General features: G+C 46.2%; 1 protein-coding gene across 1 annotated transcript in view; it reads left to right on the forward strand.

The window, feature by feature from the left end:
• Window positions 1-16,016, forward strand: part of LOC144809515 (sodium- and chloride-dependent GABA transporter 1-like) — a 357,006-nt gene that overhangs the window by 187,665 nt on the left and 153,325 nt on the right. The window contains exons 6-8 of the mRNA XM_078673719.1: window positions 11,551-11,685; window positions 12,722-12,825; window positions 13,012-13,136. Coding sequence (XP_078529845.1) covers window positions 11,551-11,685; window positions 12,722-12,825; window positions 13,012-13,136 — 364 coding nt within the window. The remainder of the gene's footprint in view (window positions 1-11,550; window positions 11,686-12,721; window positions 12,826-13,011; window positions 13,137-16,016) is intronic.

Raw genomic sequence — 16,016 nt, forward strand, 5'->3', positions numbered from 1 at the left:
ACCCTCACCCTCACTCACCCTCACTCACCCTCACCCTCACCCTCACTCACCCTCAACCCCTCACCCTCACTCACCCTCACTCACCCTCACCCTCACCCTCACTCACCCTCCACCCCTCACCCTCACTCACCCTCAACCCCTCACCCTCACCCTCACTCACCCTCAACCCCTCACCCTCAACCCCTCACTCACCCTCACTCTCACTCACCCTCACTCACCCTCAACCCCTCACCCTCACTCACTCTCACCCTCACTCACCCTCACTCACCCTCAACCCCTCACCCTCACTCACCCTCACTCATCCTCAACCCCTCACCCTCTCCCTCACTCACCCTCACCCTCACTCACCCTCAACCCCTCACCCTCACTCACCCTCAACCCCTCACCCTCACCCTCACTCACCCTCAACCCCTCACCCTCACTCACCCTCAACCCCTCACCCTCACTCACCCTCAACCCCTCACCCTCACTCACCCTCAACCCCTCACCCTCAACCCCTCACCCTCACCCTCACTCACCCTCACAACACATATTGTGTTACAATAGGTGTCACATTTGCGAAAGATAAAACTATTGGCATTGTTAATAACAAAGCTATTAATTTCGCTATTTTCAAAACAAGCACATTAATAAAAAATGTGTCCTTTACAATACCAATAGCTCAAACTTTCCTAATGCGAGACCTATTGCATTGCTGTGCTTCTCTCCCCTGCTGCACTCTCCTGCTCTCTAGAGATGTGGCCTAGCGACCAGAGCTGCCATCTAAGTCACGTAAATACAAAACATGTTGCATTCCAAATGCTATAGGTGTCACATTTGCGAAAGTTATAACTATTGGCATTGTAAATGACAAAGCCATCAATTTAGCAATTTTAAAAACCAACAAATAAATAAAATATGTCATTTACAAGACCAATAACTCCAACTTTTCTAATGCGAGACCTATTGCATTTCCAATGCTTGTTAATGCGAAGGCGTCAATGTTGTCTGGGTAACTGCAACGAATGTGTGTATATTTCTTATAGCGCGCACCTCTGCTGTTTTTGTATATTGGTGTTACCGCGCTGTATGTGTGAATTTAAATTAATTAAAAGCGCATTTCCGCTGTATGTGTTGGGATTTGCAAATGTTTGTTAGAAGTTCATTGAAAGCGCATTTCCGCTCTATGTCTGCATATTGTGCGTTCTAAATTCAGTGAAAGCGCATTTCCGCTCTATGTGTGCATATGTAAGTGTGTTGTGAAGTCGCTTGGCCTATGTTTGTTATTTGCACTTGGCACGGCCCTGTAAACGCCCACATTTGTTGTTTGAGACGCCCACGACCACGCCCCCAAGGGACTACTTTACCACTTTTGGCGTTTTTGCTTTTTTTTTTTTTTTTTTTATATTAAAGAACTCTTTAATGAACAAATCCATTTACTCTGGCGACCACCTGATATTTGATGGATGGTTCCCACCGAATCCAGATTGCCAGTGGCTCAAGGATCAGCGTGAACAGCAAGGGGGATAATGGGCAGCCATGCCGCGTCCCACGGCCAAGCGGGAAATCCCTGGAGACGTGGCCATTTACTGCAACCTGGGCCAGGGGCCCGGCGTAGAGCAGGCTGACCCATGCACAGAATTTGGGGCCGAAGCCCATGTGACGGAGCACGGCAAATAGATAAGGCCATTCTACGGTGTCAAACGCCATAGTGGCGTCTAGGGAGAGAAGTACTGCCGGCTCCTGTATGTACTCCCGGCGGTGAAGTAGAGTTATCCCTTGGCAAAATTCATTCATTAAGCCCACATGTTAATTGTGAACATTCGACATTAAACAAGATAAAACAACAAGTGAATATATAAAAAACTAGTAACAAATTTATTGTTCTGTTAAAAACAAAGAGGAATCACATATTAAAAAATATGGTAATACCATATCACAAGTAATATAAAAAGGGGAAAAGGGGAAACCTTTTTCCTTTGCAGTATTGGATGAAGCACGACAAAATTTTTCAATAAAGAATGACAATTTAAAAACAAATTAACAGTACCACATGACTGGTCAGATTATACTAAAACACAACAGAGAGACACATGAAGACAATACAGTTTTGTCATTGGAAATAAAGCACTTCAAGTATCTAGATCTCAGACTGCCAATCTTAGGCACATATACTTTTTGTACTGTTCAGAATTGGCACGGTTACTCAATTGTGCAGGTTGTATTGCGTCGACGCGTTTCGATGGCTTATTTCATTTTCTTGCCATCTTTTTCAAGACTGTTATTTTTAAAGTCTCTCTTTGTCAGCGGCACTGGATGGTTGCCTTAAACTTTGAAAGGTCCTGCGAGCAAACATATCACTGTCAGTATTTATTTTCTATGATTTTGATTTAAACATTAATTACAAAACAGCCTCATAACATCACTGATATTTATCCATCTCAAATATTACACATTTTGTTCGTGCCCATTTCGAGGTCTGTAGTGATAACTCCACAGTCGTAATCGTTATTCTAAGGTAACACATGCAATTCTATAGGGCTGACGTTAATCTTGTCATATCCAGTCGTCTTAGCACCTACATTTGTCCAGTATTATCATGTGTGCTTGTGCTTTTCATCTTTGGTATGCTCCCTCCCCTCGGGCCTGATCCTTCCCCATGGGCTTTCAATTGTTGGAAGACAACCGGGAGTTTAACATATTAAGTGTTCCGCTTCCCTGCTCGTCTTCATAGTCACCCTTTTTCTAACACTTTGTAACCAAAAAGGTGCGATATAATCATAGCAGTTGTTACCTTTTATTTCATATTTAACAAAGGACTTTTCTGGATATCCCGCCTCAGCATGGTGAAATACGGGGCTATTCTGAAAGACAATAAATTATCTTTACACTTTGCTCTTTAAGCAGACCAATGCTTGTTCATTACGACTACTAATTTTAGCCCTATTTATTACCTTTGTTACTGCTGTGGGATTTCTTATTGTTTTTTCTTGTCCCAAGGTGGTGAGCTTTTACATCCAGGATACACACGGGGTATCTATAATTGGATTTAGTATTTATATTTTTATCATGCATTTACATCTTCATAACTCGTATCATATGAGCTCTTCTAACGTTTTATTTATTTTGCACAGTATGTCTTACTAATTCCTTGCCTGGGTTTACCTGTTTTTCTAGATGTTTCCTTATAGCGTATCTGCTTAAAATAACGAACTAGTCACGACTGCTTGGTTTAAAGCCCCCGCTGTTTTCTGTCTTTGCTTGTTTCTGAAAGCGAATGACAAGCATTGTATAGTTACAAAGACTGGTCTTTCTGGATTGATTTTGTATTTTTTGCCTATAGCGTCTATTGCATCACCCACCTTTCTCCTTGGATTACAGCGTCTTAGTGGGGTGGATACTTTGCTGCATCAAGTCTTGTTTTGTCGTATCTATGGGGTTAAAGAATATATGGGGGCTAGAGTTAGTTTGCTTACTTGCAAACCTTCTGTGTCGGGTAATATTGTTAGTCACACCCCGGGGGCTGCATCGATCTACCACCTCTTACCTTGCGCGTGTTACCGCCACAGCTTCTCCACCCCGACCAGCGTTTTTCTCTAATTCGTCAAATTGTCCGGCGAGATTTCAAATTACCCGCTCTTTTTTCCTCTGTTTTTATATCCCTTCAATTGGTTTAATTTTTTACAGCTGGTCTACCTCACTGGCGGGCGGGTATTATTTTCATTCCATTTCCGCTTCCTATCTGTCATATGCGTTCCATGCCTCGTTTTCATGTTAGTCACGAAGCCACTCCTCTCCCATGCCCGCTGTTGTTTGCATGAATTGACCTCGTTTTGGATTACCATCTCATCTCATTATGTTTTGCATTAAGGAGACACACGTGACATGCTCTATTATTTCTGTACCCGTGACGATATTGCAATATTATCGCCGGTGTACTATTAAAATGTACGGTCGAGTTTTTAAAGGCTACATGCCGGGTAAATATTTATTTCTTTCACCGCTTTCCGCATGTTAGACCTGACCTAATATTTATTCTCAGTTCTAGGTAACCGTATCAGTAGTACCCTATTGCCGGTATCTCGCAGATATAGCATAATATGCCGTCCACTGCTTTGAAAGTTGACCTCTTGGATTTACTCAGTTATTGGCTACTATTTTCATCCAATCTTCTTTTGAATTCAACCCTTTGTCTACTGTATCTAAAAAACACATGTACCATTGTTCTCGTGTTTTTCTTAGGGCATCTACATTCCCTCCTCTTCTACTGACAGTTATTCTTTCTAAAATGAACCATGTGAACTCGTTACAGCCATGGTTTTCCTTCTGATAATGGTATGATAGGGGTGCATTTTCTTTTTTGTTTTTTATTGAGGATCTATGCTCCAATAGTCTTATCCGGAGCTCCCTGCCTGTCTCCCCCACATAGCCTAAACCACAGGGGCAGACAAGCAGGTATACTACATTTTTGCTTCTGCAATTGTTCAGACTTTTGGGGATCAAAGTTTTTCCATTGAATATCAATTTCTTTGTTACCATGCAATTGTGGCATATTGAGCACGACCCACATTTGTGGTTGCCTGTTGCTTTGTTGTTGTCAACCAAGGTGGTTTGTACAGAATTTGGCGTGTTTTTATATGTTTTCACTAAGGCGTTCTTGATTGTTTTATTCCGCCTAAACGAAAACAATGGTTTCGGTATTGGTGCGGGCAGGCCTGTATTGATGATCTTCCAATTACGATTAACTATATTTTTTATTTTGTTACTTAGGCCAGAGTATTGACTTACAAACACAATTCTGTTGTCAGCCTTGTTTTTCCTGACCCTATCAACCTCTAGTAAGTTGTCTCTGTTATAGAATCTGGCCCTCTTCATAGATTGTTTTATTAGCCTCTTGGGGTAACCCCTTTCGCCTAATTTGTGACTCATAATTTCAGCATGGTGGTAAAAATCAGTCAGGCTCGTGCAATTGCGGCGTAGCCTCAAGAATTCTCCAAAGGGAATATTGTCCTTTTGTACTCCTGCAGACGGCGCAAGTTATGAGAGGTGTTAAGTGTCGGCATAAAGCCCGATTGGTCCGGGTGTACCAAAGTAGCAAGGTGGGGAGCCAAGCGCTGTGAGAGTAATTTGGCAAGGATCTTAGGTTCGGCGTTTAGCAAGGAAATGGGACGATAGGAGCTACATGCTTCCGGGGCTTTACCAGGTTTGTGGATCGGGACGATCGTGGCAAGGCGTTGATCTTTAGGTAGCAGACCTATGTGTAGGCTATCCTCGAACATTTTAAGCAGATGGGGGGAAGTTGCGGAAGCAGTTTGCTTGTACAGTTCTACCGGGAGACCATTGGGGCCCAGTGCCTGCCGGACGCCAGTGCGTTAGTAGCCTCCCGTACCTCCTCCGCCGTAATGTTTGCATCCAGCAGGAGTGCCGCCTCCGGTGAGAGGCGCGGAATTGTTAAATCTTTAATATAGTCGTAAGCAGCCTCGGTCGAGTAAGTCACTTGGGGGGGTATATATTGCCTCAAAATGATCAGCTAGCAAGTAGGCTATGGCTCCCGGGTCCAAAGTCAGACGGCCCCGGGCGAAGTCAGTTGTGCAATGACCCTGCCCGCCCTATCCTTTTTATCGAGCCAGGCCAACATCTTTCCAGCCTTATCGCCTAATTCGTATATCCTGTGACGGGTGGCCTGAAATGTAGTCTGCACCATTTCCCTCTGGTAGGACATCCACTCAACCCGTCGCAGCCGGACTGTCTGTGCGGCTCCCGGGGATGGGCGGACCTCCTGGTCAGCAATGGCCTCCTCTAGACCCCTTTCAAGGGTGCTAAGTTCTTGATTCCGGGTCCGTCTGTGAGCGACAATGGATGCAATCGCCTGCCCACGTATGACCGTTTTATACGCCTCCCACAGGACACCATGGGAGCGCACGGAGCCTGAGTTCTCCTGAAAGTAGTGTTTTGTAGTTTTAGAAAGGGTTTTCCTCAAAGGGCCGCTCTGCAGGTAGCCCGCGTGAATGGGAAAGATGCGATTTCTATGGGAGCGGTGATTTGTGTACGTGAGTTGGAGCGGAGAGTGGTCCGATATTCCCCTGGGGCGGATGTCAACTTCCCCAACGCCATGTAGTCCATCCCCTGACACTAAAATGTAATCTATACGTGAGAGACAGTGGTGCGTCGCTGAGTAGTAAGTGTATTGCTTATCGTAGGGGTGTTTGTAGCGCCAGCAGTCTGTTAGTCCCAGGGCGTCCAGTAGTGCAGCGAGTCGCCCGCCTCCCCGCACCGTTGCGTTGTGTGGGTGTCTATCCATCTCATGGTCTAGGACATCATTAAGGTCACCTCCTATTATTAGTGTCGCTGACGGTAAAGATAAGAGGAAGGCAGCAAGGGCCGAGTATGTTGTAGCATGCAGGCCGGGAGGGACATACACTGACACAAAGTTATACAATTGGCCTTCCCACTGTATCGTCGCAGCTGCAAAACGCCCCTGATCATCAGTTTTTGTCTGTTGACATACCATTGGAAAGCTTTTCCGAATGAGTATCCCTGTCCCCCTAGAGCCGGAGGAGAAGTCAGCATGTGCAAGGAATCTATACCCCCATCTATCCATTGCCTTCGAGGCCGAGCCAACTAGGTGAGTTTCCTGTAATAGGACTATCGCCGGCTTGCAGCGCTTCAAGTATTGTAGCACTAGGCCCCTCTTTACCCTGTCGCCCAATCCCCTAACGTTCCATGTTAGGGCTGTGAAGGTCGATGTGCGAGAAGAATGTGGTGTAAGGTCCTCAGGCGTGTCCATCCCTTGTGCCGCCATTTAAATATGTGCGTGTTTTCGAAAAAGTCAGTAGGGGACGGGCCCCGCTGTGTACCTTTATCGAGAGATCTGTCACCCCCGTGTGGTGTAGAACATGCTGTGTTTTGGTGCGAGTAACAAAAACTAGAACATCGAAACAAACCCCCCCCTCCCCCCTCCCTGCCTCCCTGCTGCACGGGCCTGAAACCGCCCGCCACCCCAACTTAGCAGAGCGCTTAGTCCCAACCCGACCCAAAGTACTTGCTTGCAAGGGGTAAGTAGCTCTGGGACCTCACAAGCAGCTCCAAGTGACCTCCTCCGCCGAGCACGGAGCGACTGCAAGGGTTACATTGTCAATGTTCCAAAGGGAAGTCGATCAAGGACTGTGATCGTAGGAGTCTACTCTTCTGTGTGCTCTCCTTCCTCCAGGCCTGACTCCGCAAATAGATCCTGGCTGTGACCCTGAGTTGTCTGGTGATCCGTTTGAGTGTCCGATCTCTGGCCACGTTGACCTCTGTCATTGCGCCGCGGGGCCTCCACTCGCCTCCAACCATCCAGCCAGTCTCTTGCAGCCTCCGGGGTGTCGAAAGAACCACGCCTTATGATTATCCACGATTCGCAGTCTTGCCGGGAAATGCATGGAATAGGGTATCTCTTTGGCCCGCAGGGCTTTCTTGATGTCGATGAAGGTCTTCCGTCGCCGGGCCACCTCGGCCGTATAGTCTGGGAAGAAGGCAAGAGTGGAGTTAAGTACTTTAACAGGTGCAGAGACCCTGGCCGTTTGTAGTATGGTGTCCCTATCACGGAAATTAAAGAGTCTAGCCAGCACTGGTCGCGGGTGTGCCCCTTGTTTAGGCTTCCCCCCGGGAACCCTGTGCGCTCTTTCGACAGAAAAGAAATGGGAGAGGCCCTTAGGTTGGAGCTTCGTCCTGATTAAGTCCTCCACATATAGATCCATGGATTGCTTGCCCTGGAATGCCTAAAATTCGGACGTTATTTCTTCGGGAGCGCCCTTCCTGATCGTCCAGTCGCTCCTGTAGTTTTCTGGTGACCGCCACCATGCGTTCTGTCGCAAGTTGCAGCTCCGAAGTGTCTTCCACTAATGATTTGGTGACTACTTCCACCTGCGCCACACGTTCCATCATTTTGTGGAGGTCTGCCCTCAGTAGGCCAACGTCCGTCGAGATAGACCCCACTGTCGTCTGGACGCTGGAGAGCATCCGCATTAGATCCTCTAACATTACCTTTTTGGAGCCTTCTCCTTCTGTACTCTTGTCCGTAGACGGGCGACCCTCCGGGTGTTTCACGGCGTTCTTCTCAAAGGCGTACTTCTCAAGCTTAGACTGCGCCGCAGTTTGCCTGGGCCCCCGTCCCGCCATAATGCTTGTATTTTGGCGCGTGGATATGCCCTTGCTCCAATCGCAGAGTGTGGCCGTAGGTATATCAGGCTAGGTTGTGGGGAAGTGGTAGGAAGTATGGCGGAAGCAAAATGGCGTCGCCTCCAGAGTCACTATTCTGCCGTAGGGGCCATCAGTGTCAGGAACGCACGTGAGAAGCACGCTGGCCCACACACAGCTGGCCTGTCGCCAACTTCCCCTGTCTGCCCCCCAGGTAGCAATGTCTCTCGGGCACTCTGCCCACCGCAAGCCCCTGCCAAGCCTCGATGTAAGGTATCAATTGTGTGTGGCACCGTGATGAATGCGGGGCCTCTCCAGCGCCCGCAGCGTCACACCAGGCACGGCAACGCGGACCCCAGGTGGGGGGCGCCGTGCAGTTCGCTCTGTGAGTCAGTGTCCGGGCCCTCAGCTCAGGCAGGCAGGAGGCTCCGATTCCGGGAGCGGGTGGGGGCTGGCGCCGTCGTCACGCACCACCCGCACAGTAACGCGGCAGACCTCCCGGCACCGGGACACGCTATCTCCGAGCTGCCGCTATCCTCACTCCTGGGTGGCAGCGCCGTTGGGCGAAGGGTGTCTCAAGGCTGACCCACCTCCAATTCCGCTCCCGACAGCCGGCAGGAAGGACCGCAGTTGGCCAGCGGCAACTTCCGGCGGGGCTCCCCGACCTAAGGGCACTTCCGGCTGGCCTGCTAATTCACGGCAGGACGGTGTCTGGTGGATGTCTCAGGGCCCGCCTCAGCACTTCGGTGTAACTCCGGTCGGCGGACCTCGATGTCGCCCGGAGTAGGATCGGACCGTTACCCTCAATTTCGGCACTCTGGCCCGGCTTCCGAGGGTACAAAGCAACGGCTGGGAAAACGGATTAATGACAAAAGAGCCGCTACGATCTCAGAGCTCCAGTACTACGCCGCCATCTCGGTCGGCTCGTAGCCACGCCCCCCCCGCGTTTTTGCTTTTTTAATGTATATGGTGTACATATCCAAAGCCTATGTCCTTCTGCCACATCTCCCCTTTCAAATGGTGTATTGGGTGTAGTGATTGGTGCATTACTTTTGTAGTTTACCTGGCTCAAAGGTTTGTGTTCTCTCTTTATAATAGTAGTATAGATATAGGGAACCTCAAATTGAATTAGCAGGCCGCTGCCTTCTAAATGGCTGTGCCATTGGCAGGGAGTTGAGTTTAATGTTTTATTAAAGGCAAACATCCTTGAAATTAGCTGTCCTCATTTGGTGCAAGTACATTCTGAGAAATCCACAAAAAAACTGCATAATTAGCGTGGGAGCATTGCGTTACATCAGTGAAGTTTTCTCGAACAATACTTTGAGAGCACGCTGATTCCCAGGTAGTGGACTGAGAAACAAGAGAAAGGAAAGTTCAACTTCAACAACGAGACAGATTTTGTGGGGGGATCGAAAGCGACAAGATGGGATTATCGTTGTTTTATGATAGACTGGATTTCACAGGACTCTGCTCCATCTCCATGATGACGCTGGGATTCACTTCTAGAATTTTCTTACCAATCCTTGGAATCCCTGGTCGACTGAATCTTTTTGTCAGCTGGAAAGTATAAAGGAAGTCTCTACTTTCATACATATGACAATTTACAATTGACCCAACACATCCCAATCCAAAGGACCACTGACTACAAAGTAGAGTTTAAAGATGTATTACAAAGCCAAAAACAACTGAACATCCAGGCACCTTAGCAAGAGGTTCAAGAAATAAACTGGCACTAATACAAGCATAATCCTACGCAGGAGTCTCAGACGACTCAAAATAAAGAGCAAAGTTAGTTCAAGAAGCATTAGGCAAGCAATAGCAGTTCCCACTGGAAGTCTTGACTGCATCTGCTCCAAGGGAAAGAAAAGATTAGTCTGTCCCTACACTAACTCTAAGGTGACATCCCTACTTAGCATACCTCCCAGGCAAGAGAAAAAGGTGTCCCTAAGAAGCACATTCACTTTTCTCAATTAGTTAGCCAAAGCTACTGAGCTTGTTCTAAGATGCTCCTTTCCTTCTTCTGCCTAGTTCCCGCTGAGACTCCTGTCTAATTGCATCTCCATTTGGACTGCCTTAGACAGGACACAGACTAACTCCAACTCCTTTCACCCTCCACCTGCTACTAACTCTGCGACTGACCCTCCTCCTTCTGGGCAATTTCCCTAATACAAAATCCAAAAACGATAATCACGCCCATGGCACACCCCCTTCAGGCAGGTGCAGCCCCTCGTACTTTTCCAACACAGGTCCATCTTCTTCCAAAAACTGTTGCTGTGTCCCTGGGTCCCACACACCTTCTCCGACAAATGTTGCGGCTTTGCATTCCAGTAGCCTCCTTTGGTTCTCACTCCTACCAACCTAACTCCTAAAACAATGGATTATTCTACCTAACGAGCTACATGGCCTTGCACCTGCAAATGAAATGCATTAGAAACAATCCTGTACACACACTAAGTTACATTTCGAAATTCAACTGCGATCGGAGCCTTTTCCCAAGGAAAACATCCAAAGCTGCATTTCGAGTTATGCTAAGAAAATTACAGTCAGGCCTCTGCTGGCAGTTTCATGTCTAGGCCTTTACACATTTAAACGCATTTCTGAAACTACAACATAAACATTTCATTAATCAAACCTAACATTACATTTCATCATTTGCACATCGTTGCACATCGTTGTTCTATTCATGTTAGAGCATCACACGTTTTCTTAATAGGCAACTTACACGTGCAACCTTAATACGGCACGTTCAAAATCTAATGCAACGTTTAAACACAAAGCAATAATTTCTGCATTACTTAAAGCGTTTTCTCTCTTTTAGTACTACATTAGTCCTTCAAACAACATCAGCACATGACTACATATTGCACTGATCCCCGGCCTAGTACTACATGTTAAATGTCACACATTAACTTGGTCCTCTAAATATGGGGTGCTGACTACTTGGGATTATAGTGCACCCCTTCAAGTTTCAAAATAACATGGCGCTCTATCATCCACATACTCCTAGTTTATGGTGTTTTAACTTACTACCTCACTGTTGATTTGGTGTATTCATGCAGTCAATATTTGCTGTACCTTTGGCTTTTAGGTATGCATAGCTGTTTTTGACAATTGTAATACATTTGAAAGTTTGCAATTTGAGTAGGAAGAGCAGTGGCAACAGCATTTAACTCCTCGGCGATTGCCACATAATCTTTTCTTGCTTCACTTCAGTGCAAAAGCAAGCAAATGCACTAAATCAGGCGCCTTAGTCATACCATTTCGACATTTATTTAACTGATGAATTATTTATTAACAAAAAGATCGACCCTTCATATTTTGTTGAGTTTCCCACCCGGTCTATGTCACTCTTAGTCTTTCTTTACCTTCTATTTTTATTTCTTCTTCTCCCAGGTGGTCTATTTTTCAGCTACCTATCCCTACTTCATGCTTGCCATCCTCTTCATTCGGGGAATCACTCTGCCAGGAGCCAAAGAGGGCATTCTCTTCTACCTCACGCCGAACTTCAGCAAACTCTACCAATCTGAGGTATGTGACGACTGTCCAGGAGCCCTATGTCTGAGACATATCCTATACTATAACCAATTTACTTAAAAATGTCAAACAAATATAGCTTCTTATCTCACAAAAAGTGGTGCTTTCGTGTGAATGCAGTTGATGCATCTATGACACTGTCCTCCATTTAAACGTATAAATTATATGAATTTAAACTGAGCCTGGCTATATAAAATATATATATATATATATATATATATATATATATATATATATATATATATCATAGGTGACTGATTGAGGGCTGTGGGCAGAATAACCTCATGGCTCTATTGGATACACAGTAATATAATTATAGGGATTCGCTTTTAAACAATTGTGCTTACATGACGTAGTAGCAATTGTACATGGTTATTGGCCATTGATGTGCCCCCTCCCTCCATCCCCCATCCGTGTTTGAAAACAATTACAATTGAAAATCACGTCATTGACATTTCAGTTGTAGTTCACATGTGGGTTTTATTATGGCACTATTTTAAGTGGAGCATGGCTTTAGGCTCATTATTCTCTCCCCAAACTTCAACCTCTTTCCTCATACCTCCATCTCTCTCTTCATATCTGGTTCACACAACCTTAAACATCTAACTCTGTACACGAACCCACAACCCTCACCCAGTGAACCCGGTTCGGCCATTAAATGCCTCAAATTTCCAGTTCTGTGGCTGTCTGGGGGCTCACCTTCAAGTACCCAGCTTGTGAGAAAATCAGGTCTTCATTCAATTAAACAGCCAAGCCTATAAAGATACCTAATTCCAGACTTCTGGCACGCCATACTTTATTCATGCGCTCAAAATAAATAGCATTCTAAGATTGAGCAGTGTTTTAACTTTCCACTTTCCCCACCTTCCTCATGAAAGCAACTTCCGCTTGCAAGTAGAGCAATTTTTAAGAGATGAAGGTTCATTGTGCATGGTGATGCATTGGGATCCACTAAAGATGATCCTGCTGTAAAGCAGTGTCGGGGGATGTTACAAGGATTAAACCACTAAGGTCTGCTATTTCTGTGCAGGTCTGGATGGATGCAGCCACACAAATCTTTTTCTCCTATGGGCTTGGGCTGGGCTCTCTTATTGCCCTTGGAAGTTACAACTCGTTCAACAACAATGTCTACAGGTAAGCTGCAGCGATACCGTTCGCATATACCTTATGACTAAAGTCAAGAATGAATCCTCTGTACCTCACTCTGAGAACACCTATTCCAACCTGTTATTGCCTTTGGTCTATTGTCTTTAGAAATGTACCCATTTTTTCCAGATAGGGCATACAGTGGCTTAATATTAAACACCATCTCTCTTTCAGGGATGCCATCATTGTGTGTGGCATAAACTCCACCACCAGCATGTTTGCAGGACTGGTCATCTTCTCCATCGTTGGGTTCATGTCTCACATCACCAAGAAATCTATTTCTGAGCTGGCGGCTTCAGGTAAAGCCAGTGACAGGACGTTTGGTAATATTGCAGCTTGTTGCAGTAATATGACTGAAAATATCTGGCATTAACTAAGCAGATACTTTTATAGTAATGGAATTAACCTATCCCTTTCTGGCCTTTAGAAGGCTTGAAAACTTAACTCACTTTGCATGATAAATGGAATTATTTAGGGGAATAGAAATGTCCCTCCTAGACTGGCCTGGGAGGAGTTTGCGGAGTTCCAAAAAACTCTGCCACACTACACGGAGTTCCGCAAGTGGCAGAGTGCGCTATGTTGCTCCGTTTGCACAGATTTTTAGCACCGGGTGTTTGTCCCATGCTTTAAAAGCATGAACTGCACCACACACAGTGCAAGCGGGAGCTTCTTCTTTCTGCCACTCACGTAGATATTCTACTTGAACAGCAGCTCCCTTAGCCTGAATGGAAGGTTTCTCAATGTGAGCAGTTGTGACCATTTGCGATAGTCAGCATTGAGAAATCTTGGCAGGAGAAGGTCTGGAGTAAGTCTTTCCTCACTCGCGCTAACAACTTAACATTGGCGAGCGAGTTTTTGGGAACTCTGCGCAGAGCGCGGACTGGGAAAATCTCTGCAAACTCCGAGAGCGGAGTGAAATTACACACCAAGGCCTATTCTTGGCTAGGCAAGCCATGTAATCGGTTTGTTGTTTACGACTTTGACATCATTATCATGAGCCCCAGATTCATATATTACCTGCTATAGTGTATTAACCTCACAACTGCTGCTTCCTCTATGTATAGTCTCTGGGGACCCTAGGGAAGAGATGGTAGGGCAGACGCTAATCCGATTCCTCCCTCTGGTCTCCAGAGAACTGTGATGGCTTTGGAATGGTGTATAGTGAATGTCATCACTCCTGCTTTCATCCTCTTCCCTAGAATCTCTGCCAACTAAAGTGAGATAGACTAATGCCAGCTGACTCTATGACAGCATCATCCGGTCTCCCCCCTGCCTGTGGGTGCACAAAGAAGTGGAGGCACCATCTTGAATGGCACCTGTTCTCTGTCACTGGGATCCTGCCAATGACAGGACCTCCACAACTCTCACTTTGTATTTAAGAGTGGTAACTGCATGCCCATAGATGAGGGGAAGGTAAACATGCCAAGATACCAGGTATCAAAATTAGTAGGTTGAAGAAAGGAGGAGGAGCCTTAAGGAATGTGGGGAAGAGAGGCAGGATGTGATTTTTTAAAATCAATATATGTGGATAGGGAAGGAAAAGCAAGTCAGGGCAGCAAGTGGGCTGGGGATAGTAAGATGCCAGGTATTTCTTTCATATTTAATGTGATGGTGGTGGGTCTAGGAGTGAAAATGACAAAAGGACGTATTGTGTGTGGCTACTCCGTAAAACCCACACTCGCACACCTTTTCCGTGGGATCAGCTTATAGTGAAGGTGTTCAAGGGGGTCACACACAACATAAATTTGTAGTTCGGGTTACTGTCAAAAGTGATGAGGTTTCCAATTCAAGATTCCAAGTAACAATTTAGGCAACTCATCCTTGGTTCATATTGTCTATGATGTCACTTTGAATCAATATGTGGAAAACAACACTATTATTGAAAGCTGCCGTTTGGTAGTTTTGTACAATTTGCACCTTCTGCGGAATGCAGTACCACCTAATTGCTGGATTGGCGGTTCGGGCTGTACTGTTCCCATTGGGGGCAGGGTAAAGACTGATTTGCATATGGCTGGGTCTAAACTGGGGTGGCATGGTGAGCAAAAGAACAATGGATTTAAAACAGATCTCTTGACTGGGGGTGAATGTGTGATTTATTCAGCATTCCGTCCATCATTTGTTTGCGTAACCCTTTTCACCCCAAGTGGGATGGGTATGCCCAGATGTGGGTCCATTGCTCACTGTGCCACTGGATTCAAGCTAGCCTGGCTGATGAAGGGTAATACCCAGAAACCGGTCCCAGGATGCTTGTTTCCAGTCCACGGAGGACCGGGCTTAGCAGTTCGGTCTGGACTGTTCCCATTCGGCACAGGGTCAAGACTGATTTGCATAAAGCTGGGTCCAAACTGGAATGGCATGGTGAGCGAAAAAAAGTATGGATTAAAGCTGGGGTGAATGTATGACATTGTTCTGCATTCTGTCATTCAAAATTTTTTTTTTGCATTTGTCACCCCGAGTGGGAAAGGTATGCCCAGACGTGGGACGGGTATGCCCAGATGTGGGTTCCCTACTCTCATGCCACTGGAGTCAAGCTATGAGGGCTGAAAGTCCAAAACAGGTCCTAGGATGCTTGTTTCCAGTCCAGGGAGGACCTGGCCTGGCAGTTCGGGCTGGACTGTTCCCATTGGGCGCAGGGTCAAGACTGATTTGGAATGGCATGGTGAGCAAAAAACGATGAATTTAGACCCAAATCTCTGTACTGGGGTGAATGTATCAGAATATTCTGCATTCTGTCAGGACTCCCATTTGCAGCAGCTTGCTTCACCCCCTGCTGGGGGCTATGGACCAGGAGACAGCGGGAGACAGTGGTGGTGTGCAGAGTGGACCGGGAGCAAGGACTACATTTTCCAGCATCATTTGCTGGCTGTAGCACCATCATGCTGCTGCCTGCGTTGCCTGCGCTACAGTGCTAACAACCAAGCATAAGGAGGTGAGCTACATCCACCATAATTGCTAAATACATTAACATGGGGAAACGTAACGGTGTTTCAAGCTCAAATTCCCGGACAACCACAAGTATTGATAGCATGTTGGAAAGAGCAGTTAATATATTAGCCAACGAAATAGAGTTGACTGAGAGGCGTTTATCATTGGGACTGGTGGCACCACAGTGCGGCCTTAACACAGGGGAAGTCTCAGATGATTATGTTGGCCACTCTTTGGCACCTAACACAGAGATT

Source organism: Lissotriton helveticus, chromosome 1_1 (genome assembly GCF_964261635.1).
Source record: "Lissotriton helveticus chromosome 1_1, aLisHel1.1, whole genome shotgun sequence".
Classification (NCBI taxonomy): domain Eukaryota; kingdom Metazoa; phylum Chordata; class Amphibia; order Caudata; family Salamandridae; genus Lissotriton; species Lissotriton helveticus.